The sequence below is a fragment of the Cataglyphis hispanica genome, chromosome 1 (assembly GCF_021464435.1).
Source record: "Cataglyphis hispanica isolate Lineage 1 chromosome 1, ULB_Chis1_1.0, whole genome shotgun sequence".
In the NCBI taxonomy this organism is placed as follows: domain Eukaryota; kingdom Metazoa; phylum Arthropoda; class Insecta; order Hymenoptera; family Formicidae; genus Cataglyphis; species Cataglyphis hispanica.
The window spans coordinates 6,414,374-6,426,031 of record NC_065954.1 but is presented as its reverse complement, the minus strand read 5'-3'; the positions used below and the strand labels follow the sequence as shown (position 1 = coordinate 6,426,031).

The following is an 11,658-nucleotide window of genomic DNA, read 5'->3' as shown; positions in this document are numbered from 1 at the left end:
TAATTCCGCAAAATTATTTTTCTCAATAACTCGGCTTGTGCATTCTGTTAAACATATTCCTAAAATACCTTTGCGAATATATATCTCAAAAGCCATAAGATGCGTCTCTATTCGATTCGACGCTAGTTCTTGCAAGGGCTGCAGAAACTTTATTGCTTGTTCCAATGGATCTTCGACCTGAAAAAAATATATAAAAATTTATTTATTTAATAATGCTAATAATTAAGAAATTATAAGTATTATATTATACATGTTAAGTAATTTTCACTGATTCGTTTCTTTTTTTTAAATTTTTCTTTTTTTTACTTATAAATTGCCGTAAAAACGTGTTGATCTGACGCTTGGATTTAAAAAAAAAGGAAACGACACTTATTCTAACACTTATAAGTTTATATTAACCCTTTCCAGCTTTTCCGGAATTAATTCGTCTAGTGTGGGTTGTTCGAGATCAGGGTCATTTTGCTGTCGAGATTTGTTATGCTGCTCTCTTTTTTCCTGAGCTTGAGCGGCTTGTTGCCGTTCCAATTCAGCCTTCCTACGTTGTTTCCTCTGTTTGTTCCTTAGCTTCTTCAATTCGGATGGCGCCAAGTTTTCTATAACACAACGCAAAAAAGAGCATTACATTTCTAATAAAAATAATTGTTATGCAGATATGTAGAAATTGTGTAATCGACGAAAACGCTTAAAAACTTATTCTCTTGACAAAACAGAAAGTCAATTCCTTATATTTACTGTTGCCTCATTATTAACAATGTAAATAAAAATGTAAATAAAAATGACTTCTATATATAAGATAGATTTCTTTTTTGTGATTCAAGATATGAGATTACTCAATAAAATACGAATGCAGAATTCTGTGTATGTGTATGTATATCCTTTTGAATTTTTTGTCATCATTATGCAAGATTTACCCCCGTTTCAAGAAAACAGAGGAGATCAGTTTCGACATAGCTTCCGCCGCTTTTAAATATTAGCGTAATCTCTTCGCTTTTGCTGACGTATTTGCCAAGGTTGTATATACGATATTTCACGATATGATGGATAAAATAATATACGGCTTAGCCAGTTTCGCCAGTCTTTTTCCCACTTTTCCTCGCCTTCGGTCGTGGTCAGGCTTATTGATAGTTATTCAGTATGTCTTGGCATGCGTGCACGTGCTTCGCGTGTTCCTTAGTCACGTGCACGCCCGGCGGATACCGTGGGACGAGTGGCAGAAGTAGAAAGGAGCCCCTTGCGCCAAAGCGTAATCGCTCGCCGAAAACCGTAAATATATCCAAGCGCGTTTCGCGAAAAACGATTACCGGGAAAATGATCACGCCGGCTTTCTGCCAGTAATTGAGTAAGACGGCGGTAAAACGTAATAACAAGACAGGCGGATAAGTTCGGGTCACTTTTGTTGAATTTCAAAAAATACGCAAAATCCTAAATCTCTCTCTTTATCAAAATCTCTCTCTTTCTCAAAACTTTATCCTGTGTTTTTTAGAAGATTATTTTAAACTCTTTTTCGCGCAATAAATACGATAAAAATAATATGCCACAAATTCTTTTCTTTTCCTATTGCTATAAAATATTCATGAAAATATTTTTAAGATTTTGTATTGCAAAATAAATGATCTATATCTCAGAATATACAAAGATAGAAAAAATGCAGATATAGATAAAAAAAAAAAAACACTATTGAATATTTTCCAATATTTTCATCAATTGCCGTCAATTACCTTGATAATTAATCGTTATATAGAAAAGTGAGACCAAAGGTTTCGATTGTTGCGCTAATCTGTGAACGTTTAGCTTGCTCAGTGGGCATTAACGTTTTAATTACCGCTGTATTAATTTAGTATTATAGTGCAAAAATCGCGAGCGCTTTCCAATTATGTAAGGGCTAGTCAATGCTTTATTAGAACGCGGTAGAGAACTGTTGCCATGCTCCGTAAATTCGCGAGTGGCGTAGGTGTTACCTCAGAAAGGATTCATTCCTTGAAAGGCAATTCCATCTTATCTTTTATATAAGAATTATTTACATGTTATTTCGACGTTGAATATACATATTGCGATTTGTGCGCAAAATTCATATAATTTCAAAACACTAGTTATCCTATATATTATCCACGATAATATTTATGTATTAATATATTGCATTAATATATAATATAAGAAAAAAAGAAAAAAAAATATATATATAGACTTTTCAGTGTGGTAATAATATTATCTTATCTCATTTCAATAGATGATATAGCATAGAGCTTGCAATATAATAAACTTATCAAAGCATGTGAACACTAATCCCCTACAATTAATGATCATCCAACAAGATTCTGATTAATGTTAGGACAAACACCTTCATTGTTAATTAAACATTGATATGCAAGAATCAACGGTGGATTTTTCATCCTTGATAAAATAAAAGGGAGGACCTTGCACGGGTGTTACGAGCATGTTTAGGAATGTGGAGCAACAGGCGCACAAGCCTTTCATGCAAATTGCATCCCTCTATAAACTCATACTGTGTGCACAATTAAATGTGTCGATTTTGCCATCGTTAAAATCATTTGCAATTTTCGAAAATTCAATCATCGATTGATCGAGAGAGATTCCCGCAAATCGTCGCGATTATCTACAAAACAATTCGATCTCGCGCTACCGGAATCATTCCTTAAGATCGTTTCCTCACAATACACATTCGATAATTTACGCGTAACGAATTTCATATAATTTCAGTCATGTTAAAAGCGCGATGCAATTCGATTCAGCAGCTAAATTGCTTTTGATTTATATACGACATAGTATACCTTTGTATGTTCTTTCGGTGTAATGTTGCGCAAAAAATTAAATCATTTCCTCGATCGCCTTCAATGTGCAACCGCACCTTAACGTATACCGTTATGTCCCACGAATGATTTGTGCTCCTACACCTACACGATTGCTGAGACAATCTACGTAGACAATATATTCACACCGCGCTGCTTTTTAATTGCTTATTCGATTTAAAAGAGAGAGAAATAATCGAAATAGCGAAAGCATCTCGTGCTTTTGCTTTTTTCACTATTTATTTTTTCTTTTATTTTTATTCTAATGGAGAAATAATATATGAGATACAAACCAAACAGCTTATAATTTATAGAATTTGTAGCATCCAGCTTAAATGATGACTAAAAAAATTCAATCGTGGCTTTTTATTAAATAAGGATAATGCTGATTATAAAAAAAAAAAACTCAAAAGACGTTCAACTCATTTATACATGTAATAATGCATTGTAAAAATCGATGATTTCTCTATGACACCCACAGAGTGATTTACATAATCTATTGCAGTCTTCCTAATGCGTTGCAATGTAGCCCATATCATATCACGTCATGACGAATGGATCTTGTTGAATTCATCTATCCGGGATATTCGCAGCGTGTGAATCGTACATTTTTCATCGCCGAATTCGAACAGAAGTGTTCTCCGTGTGAAAACCGCGTGTAGAGAAACTGCCTGTTTTTTTAATCTGCATTATCATCTCATGTGGGCGAGATGAATCGTCGGAGTTTTTTTTTTTCAACAAAAAGCACGATTTGCAAGCCGAGATCAAGCCGGCACAAAAGATGCACCGCCTTCGTGCAACAAATTTACCGCGGATTTACCGCGTAAAACAATTGTGATTGCTGCAGAAATGATGGGGGCGGCAAGGACGGTGCAATGGAAAAGGATGCCACGCTTCAAACGCCGTCATTAGAACACAAAGACAAAGAAAAAGTGCGCAAATGACATCTACCGCCGACGTTGTCTTTTAATTGAACACGCAAGAACCTCGGACGCATTTCAATTTCGCAAAGTGAGTCCTTTCCCATGTTAATCTTGCGGAAAAAACCTTCCTCTCGCGGTGTACTTAGACGTCATTGAATTAGAAACGCGCATTTCAGATCACGTAGCAAAGATTCTTCGATAAATACAAGGATAAAAAAATTGAGACAACTGCTATAATTAATTTTGCTCTTGATATGTAAAATTGCAAAGTGACAGAAAATATGAGTATACAAAATATATCAATAAATAATAAAATTAAACAGAGAGAATCAGAAAGTAATCTATTTCAACACGTTTAAATATAAATATATATACGAAAGTAATTCAGTTTCTATTCGTTTCTTATTAATTCTCGATGTATCTATAGATTCATACATTGAACAAGCGAAAGTTCAAGAACGTTTCATGTTATATAGTTAACGAGCGGATTGAACGTTATGTGATGTTGGTCGACGAAGTTTCTTCGAACAAATAGGCAACCAGAAATTCAACAAGTGCATCCAAGAAACGTTTTCGCAACGTCATATGAATCGCCAATTTATTACCGTAGCAATATACAATCTAGAGTTCCGCGTGCAATTCCTTCACGATGTATATTGCGATATGAAATTACTCGCAAAAATTCCATTCTTTCATTGATAGATTACATTCTTCTGATGCCGACATAAATAACGTGCATAACGGGAAAAACAATTATCGATCGTTTCATTACATTAAATACTGCAAATATTACACGGCTATTATTCTGTCAAATGTGATCAAACTCGTTAAATGAGTAAAATACGATAATTGGCAAAGTACAATTTTTTATATACCGTAACAGAGCGTAATCAACCTACATACAGTTATACGAATATATTATATGATAATGATAATGCCAGAATAATAATCCAAGAAAAGGAGTTATATATAATTAGTATAATTGCTGTTTCAGACTTGACGAATAGCTACGAAACGCAAATGATTCTCCGTTACAACGGCCGTTTTTACAACACAAAAGAACATCTATATTAGGACCGTAGAAAAGCGGTAACTCGCTTAATGAGACGCTTTGATTCTTCCGATGGTCGTCGATCGCGAACTCGTTAATGCTTCTTACATCATCCTAATATGCGGACAGTCGCAAAGATGATATACCACGCACGCCAATGTCGCTACGATTCAATCAAGCCATTAAAAATATGAGACCGCCTTTGCTCTTTTACTACATCAAAGAGTCCGATCGCTAGCGATTATTATCCATGCGTGCGAGTCACGTTTATAATATTGATTACGTAAAACCCAACAGACGAGTGTATTTTGCGCTTCGACAATCAAACTCATTTGTTTCCTGTTAATTTCTCGAAAAGTTAGATTTGCATCTTCCTCAGAAAATCACAGAGTGTTTAAAAAAATATATATATTTATATTATAGAGATAGATATATTTATAGATTCTAATCATCCCTTTTTCTTGAGTCTAAAAATAACAAGTGCTTTTCTTAAGAAGTATATTTATAGAAATATCTGTAAACCTTGTTTTAGATCAAAGCATCACAAAAAAAAATTTGAATTATTTGTTTACATTTTTATTCTTACACTTTTATTCTGCTATCATTTTAAGTTTTGTAGTGCAACCGTTCTATATTCTTAGCAATAGAAATATTTTCATCATTCTACTTCGAAGCATCGTAAACATATTTTACCCGAATACATTTATATTACAATGACGATTTCCGCAAAAACAAAGGGGAAAGTAATAGCGTATCTAGTTTGTAATAAAAAAACACTCATGAAAAATTGATCCATAAATTCTAATGTTGCGAAATATTCTGTCGATCCGTTATACGGTATATCAAGGATGCCGCATTTTTTTTTTTTTTTTTAAATTACTCTCAAGACGCGGATACAGTGTTAATTGATAAAGGCGCGGTATGGAGAACAATTTCTTCACACCCGCCTACACAACACGCGAGCAGCAACGAGTATACCTTTTATCGCCTGACTCTATTTATGTTGAGCCATAGCCGATTATTTTCAAATCGGTCGAAAACGTGACTTACAAATCCACGGTTGTTTTTAAATTTTGATTCTACTACGGTGTGTTACGTTACAGATTCATTTCACGATCCAAGAGTCACCAAGTATAAATTTCGGAAAAAGTTTGAATGCGATTATACGTGTATGTATGTGTGTGTATGTGTGTGTGTGTGTGTGTGGACACCATATTTCATGCGCATGATAAATGGAGATCGTTGTCGCAATATCCTGGGTCGAGATCAGTGAATCGTTGAATAAATATAGATTATAGCCGGTTATCTGTGCGTAAAAGATGCAGTAGGACGTATCATCGATCGCCGGTCAACAACTTCGGCCGTGAAATATAATTATATCATAATAAATCTCTTGATATTTTTATAGCGCTGCTTTTCTGACTCAAAAATAGAATGCAGAAATATCAACTTTGCTTTATAGAGTGAATATTGATGATTATTGATGAAAAAGAAAAACTGATTTATTTATAACACTGTCGCCCGTATGTTTCCACGAAAAAGCTCTGCTTAAATAAGCATCAGTGATTCATTCGTGGTTGCGTTCTAAGCATCTTGCTACATGTACGAATTCTCAGCAAAGATAACTTTTACCTCCAAAATATTTTGAATGTTGTCTAAGATATTTCGAATATAAAAAATACGTGGGATATTTTATTCGAGAATTAAAATAATCGCATTAAAATGCGAATATTAATGAAAGAATAACGTACAAAAACAGATAATCTTTATGTGATATATATTCCAAAATACTACTGTTTACGTTCATGTTTATATTCGTATTAGTATTAATATTTATTTGCAATTTTCGAAACATAATCAGAATAACTACAATTACAAAATAGAATCACTTTTTATTGTACATTAAAACATTTTGATCTCTAAATATTTTTTGAAGCAGCAATGAAAACGTTAAAATATTCGTTATACGGAGAAAACTAGAGGTGCTCTATTGAAACCGTGCGAAGCAGTGAAAACGGGAAATGGAGCGAAAAACTAATAATCGAGTAAGAGAGAGAGAGAGAGAGAGAGACGACTCTCGCTACGTTGCTTTTCACCTGGAAAATCCTATACTTTTAGCATTAGAATCATAGAAAAATCGCATTTTATTAGTCCATAAACAATATATTATTTTATCCTGCTGTACAAAAGTTTTTTTTTATAATTTTCCCGAATACCGGAACATCATGAAACATCGTACGCGATGCGTTACGTAAGCTGCGCGCTAGCTAGAAACCGTCTAATTGCTAATTCATACCTCCGTTGAACAAGCGCAGGTGTATTAATGAAAACATTCGGACGAATGTGCGATAGCTCTTTCGTTGCATTTTCTGCAATATGTGTATTATCGCGCGCGCAATCTTACGCGGGCAAAGCTGAAAAATTGTTGCCTTCGCGCATTTGTCGAATGCGAGGAATCGGCTGAAACGAGTGCGGTTAAAATCGTTCCTTTTGCGCCTAAACGAGAGATACCATCGGCGGTCGAGTTATACATCAATATGCCGAAGTCTCTCTCTTTCTCGCCCACGTTTCCTGTCTAAGCGTGTGTGGCGGTCGTACAAGTTGCGGTGAAGGGTGCGCGCAAATGTTGCACGGGGCAAACGGGCTAGGCGTGGCTGGAGAAATAAGAAAGGGACCGTGTGCCCGCAACACTTTGCCAGTACGTGCTCGTTACACTCCTCGTCTGTCTACGTATCGATGACTGGAAAGGCCTTACATCGCCCGAATGCGCTGGCACGCCAGAATGCTAACTTCCCATGGCGAGGAGATGGCGAGCCCAAACAAGAAGTGCATATAAAAAATTTCGCCTTTTGGCAGCTTTACGGCATCAAAGACGCCGCGATCGAGTATCCGGACTCTCACAAAGTAGCATCATAGGATGAACCGCCTCTTTAAAATTCATCTGCGACATTCTTTTTAATGCGTTGATTTATTCCCGGATTGATTTTATCCTTATAGATTCAGGAACAATCCGGCTCCCGTCTCAGACATGTGCCAAAATTTGATTTTACAATCGTCGAAAATATCGCGGTGACTCAACGATTCAAGAGAATTGCAAAACACTGCTTCATGATATACTTGTGAAGTAGATTAGATTAATATCTGGATAAAAAATATTTCCGGATATCTATCATCAGACTATTTTACTATAGTCCATATTTCAATCCACAGAGTATATAAGTTTTTCTTAGTATATTTTGCCGGAAAGAATTATAGAAGATGAAAAAGAGCGGCATGCTGGAATATTAATGTCCACAGTCTGGTTACGCGATACGAATATCAAACTATAAAATGTGAACGTGGTGTACATTTTCTTTAAAGTATTACCTCGGTGTTACACGCGCACTGTTTCCTGTTTGTCAGGAACAAAAATACCGACCAAATGAGTATTACGAAATGACACGATGACTACCGGCAACGAATAATTCATCAGATGGATTCATCAGACGAGAAAAAAAAATTAATTTTGTCTTATTTGAAATTTTAAAATAATTTAAAATATGTTGTAGAATAACGTTGATTGAAACTAATGAATAAACAAGAAAAAAATAATTATTTTTATAAATAATATTTCATAAAAAGAAATGATCAACAAAATTGTAAAGTAAAAAAATATGTTATTTTCAGATAATGTAATAAAAAAATATAAGATTGTTAAATGAGAATAATAATTTACATCTTACAAATAACATGAAACAATCATTATACCATATTTTTTTGTTACAATATTATAAAATATTGTAACAAAAAATATGACAACTAAAATAATAAATCTATATTATAGTAAGAATTTCAAATTTATTAAAAAGTATCTATTTATCTATCTTATATCATATATTCTAAACTCATTAAAATTAAAAAAAAAGAAATTATTTGTTACATCTTCAAAAAGCGATATTGAAAAATAAGAGAGGTATTTCTTTCTTTCCGTCTACTGGTACTTTTATAAGGAGGTTGTCGGCATTCTAATTCTATTATTATAGTAAGTATTCTATTATTATAGTAATTAACACACGTCGAAGAAAGTCTGCTTGAAAATAAGGCAATTTAGCAAAATTTATGAGATACTTTGATTTCGATCCAGTTAGCAAATCTCTGTACAATAACGTTTCTTATGTAGTAAACATAACACTTACTCGTCTCCGCAAATGACAATAACTTCTCTAACTGTTATTCCAATGACAACGGGACATCGATGATGAATCAATTTTCCCCGGTAACGGGTTTTTTCTCACATTGCAGTTAACGCAATGACTTCTCTTCTAGAACTTGTATTTTTGCAATGTTACGCGAAATGAATTCTCCTATAAAATTCCGTAAATCGACGAAATATAAATTAATGAACATATTGTACAAACAACGTTTTGAATTAAATTAATAGAGATTTATGTTACCCATTTTATCACAAAATTATGCCACTAATTAATAGAATAAATCAACTATATACTTCCGTAACGATTAAGGCAACATCATTGCAAGATAACGAAGAGCATGAAGAATTGCAGTTTCTCCGGAACGCGCGTGAAATAGAAAGATGATTCTTCTCCTCGTAGGTACATCAACGCGCGCAAATGTCTGACTTTATGAGAAACATATGAGAGTTAAATGAATAGAGGACCAATTCCGCAAAAATTACGGGGAAAGCGACGAACGTGACGTGCAGCGTATCAACGGCGATGACACTTTCGCTGTATGCTCTTCTCCCTATAGAAGGTCATTGCACGTATAAAAATACTGGCAATGCGCCACAGAATTCGTAATGAATGGCGGAATACAAAACGGACCACGTTTAACTCGAATTTCTAATTCCACAAGCGAAAGGGAAAATCGACCGTAGGAAATTTACGATGCTAAAGATAATGAGCATGGAATTTCGGAATTTCTACACGAAATTCGCAGTTCGAAATTTCTGCAAGAGATCCAAAAGCATTGTTTCTTACAAGAAATAACGCATTTTACTTTAACAATCTTGTTAATGCAATTCAGGAAAAAATAAAATCTGCCAATTAATATTTTTATTTTTATATCCTAAAATATAACAAAAAATATTTTGAAAAATTAAGGAAAAGAAATCGATGAAAGTTCAAAGAATGTTTATCTCTCAAACATTTCTCTCTGAGAGCGTGACAAGCATGAAACTTTTCGATGAATCGATTGAATTTGCATATAAAAAGTTACAAAAATAACGGATTGACCTACATGCGTAAAATATTAACGACAGTCGCTATTTTCAAGATAAGAATTAGCACAGTCTTGTACTAATTTAAAAAATGCTCGATGATCGAATTGCATTTCTATTTCCGTTCAAAATCACGGAAACGCGATGTCTGATAAAGGCCGACTTTGCGCTATCGTGTCACAGAGACAAATACATATATCACGTTGCATGCGGGTTTTATTCGCGATTATTATAGCTCACGCATAATATTTTAAGTAGATATGTCACTACGTGTAACTGCGATTATAGAAACACATAATATAGTAAGTAAATTGTATTAACTATGAATTTCCGGCATTGCATCATTCTTCGATCTGATTATGATTACCAAGAAACTCTGAATTTCATTAAACACGTTTCTCATAATTGCATTAATTGTTCAAGAAATGCATAAAAAGCATATGCGACTTAATTGTAAATATGATATGCACGAACGTTATATTCTAACCGCAAGTGGTAACCGCCGTTAATAGAATGATAGCTGGGCTTTTATATGACTAATTAGTTTTACAATTGCTAAATAACGAACCGTAAAATCATTACCGAAATCGATTAACCACGATTTAACTATTCGTCATAATTTACGTCGAAACGTCATAATGATTCAAGATCCAACTATTCGTTAGAAAATTTAAACGATTCAATATACCTTTTGATGTACTCAGTTTTAATAGTTAATTATTTTCAAATCGTTCTATTAGAAAGTCAGAGAAATAAACTAATCAAAAAATAATTTAATTAAATGTCATTTATTTATGTAGCAATAATTATTGGAAATTTAGACATTGTTAGCATAGTTTGTTTTCACAAGAAATTCTTCCGATAATAACATTGTTATGTACATGTATTTGAAATGTTAGCTTTGTCGCAACATTAGCATAAAACATAAATGTATCACTTCATCTTGAACGCGATTTTTATATGAAACAGATAAACCAGACGGTTGCATGCAGCGTTAATTGCGGCGTTAGATAAAAGTAAAAACACACAGATCTCGTTTCTTGCATGAAATCTTCATGAATAAAAGCGAATGCGTAGAGAGTGCATGTTCGTTCTATAGTTTCTATGTCCCAGATAAATAACACAGAAATATAAAGGCCTTAATGTATAGCACACGGTCACAAGGAGCAACCTTTTCGCCATGATCTTGAAATTAAACAATTCGACCCACTTCTCAGCAAATCTCGTTAAAATGCGCGAGAAAACGCCTTCTCACTTTCATGTAAAATCGCGGGAAAATAAAGGCGTACGACGCACACGATGGCGAACAATAGGCCGTATACGTCCGGTGAAAAATACAAATCGCTTGTTTGAAAGCGTACAATGTACTGCGAGTATTATCCTCTGAAACGAACAGAGCATACATTTACAATAAGTGATATTTTTAAATTTGAAAAGAAGAGTTTGTTTGCGAATTGTGATTTAGTAAATTTAATAATCTGTAAAAAATATCAAGATTATTTAAAAAAAAATTAATTATTTTAATTAAAACGGAGCAAGAAATGTGCAATTTTTTTTTTAATAACTTAAATTGTATACACTTTCGTACATAGTAAAGTTGTAAAAAGCAAACAGAAAATAGAAAAATCGTCAAGCGTTATGCTTTTATGATATATAATT

At 33.8% G+C, this 11,658-nt stretch overlaps 1 protein-coding gene and 1 long non-coding RNA gene across 2 annotated transcripts in view; one reads left to right on the top strand and one right to left on the bottom strand.

Moving 5' to 3' along the window:
- Nucleotides 1-11,658, bottom strand: part of LOC126849870 (N-alpha-acetyltransferase 15, NatA auxiliary subunit) — a 34,686-nt gene that overhangs the window by 2,431 nt on the left and 20,597 nt on the right. The window contains exons 9-10 of the mRNA XM_050592181.1: nt 400-593; nt 69-177 (exon numbers count right to left, since the gene is read on the bottom strand). Coding sequence (XP_050448138.1) covers nt 69-177; nt 400-593 — 303 coding nt within the window. The remainder of the gene's footprint in view (nt 1-68; nt 178-399; nt 594-11,658) is intronic.
- On the top strand, nt 918-5,002 carry LOC126851564 (uncharacterized). Its single transcript, XR_007687700.1, has 3 exons — nt 918-1,263; nt 3,655-3,818; nt 4,725-5,002. It is a non-coding gene; the product is annotated as an uncharacterized LOC126851564 (long non-coding RNA).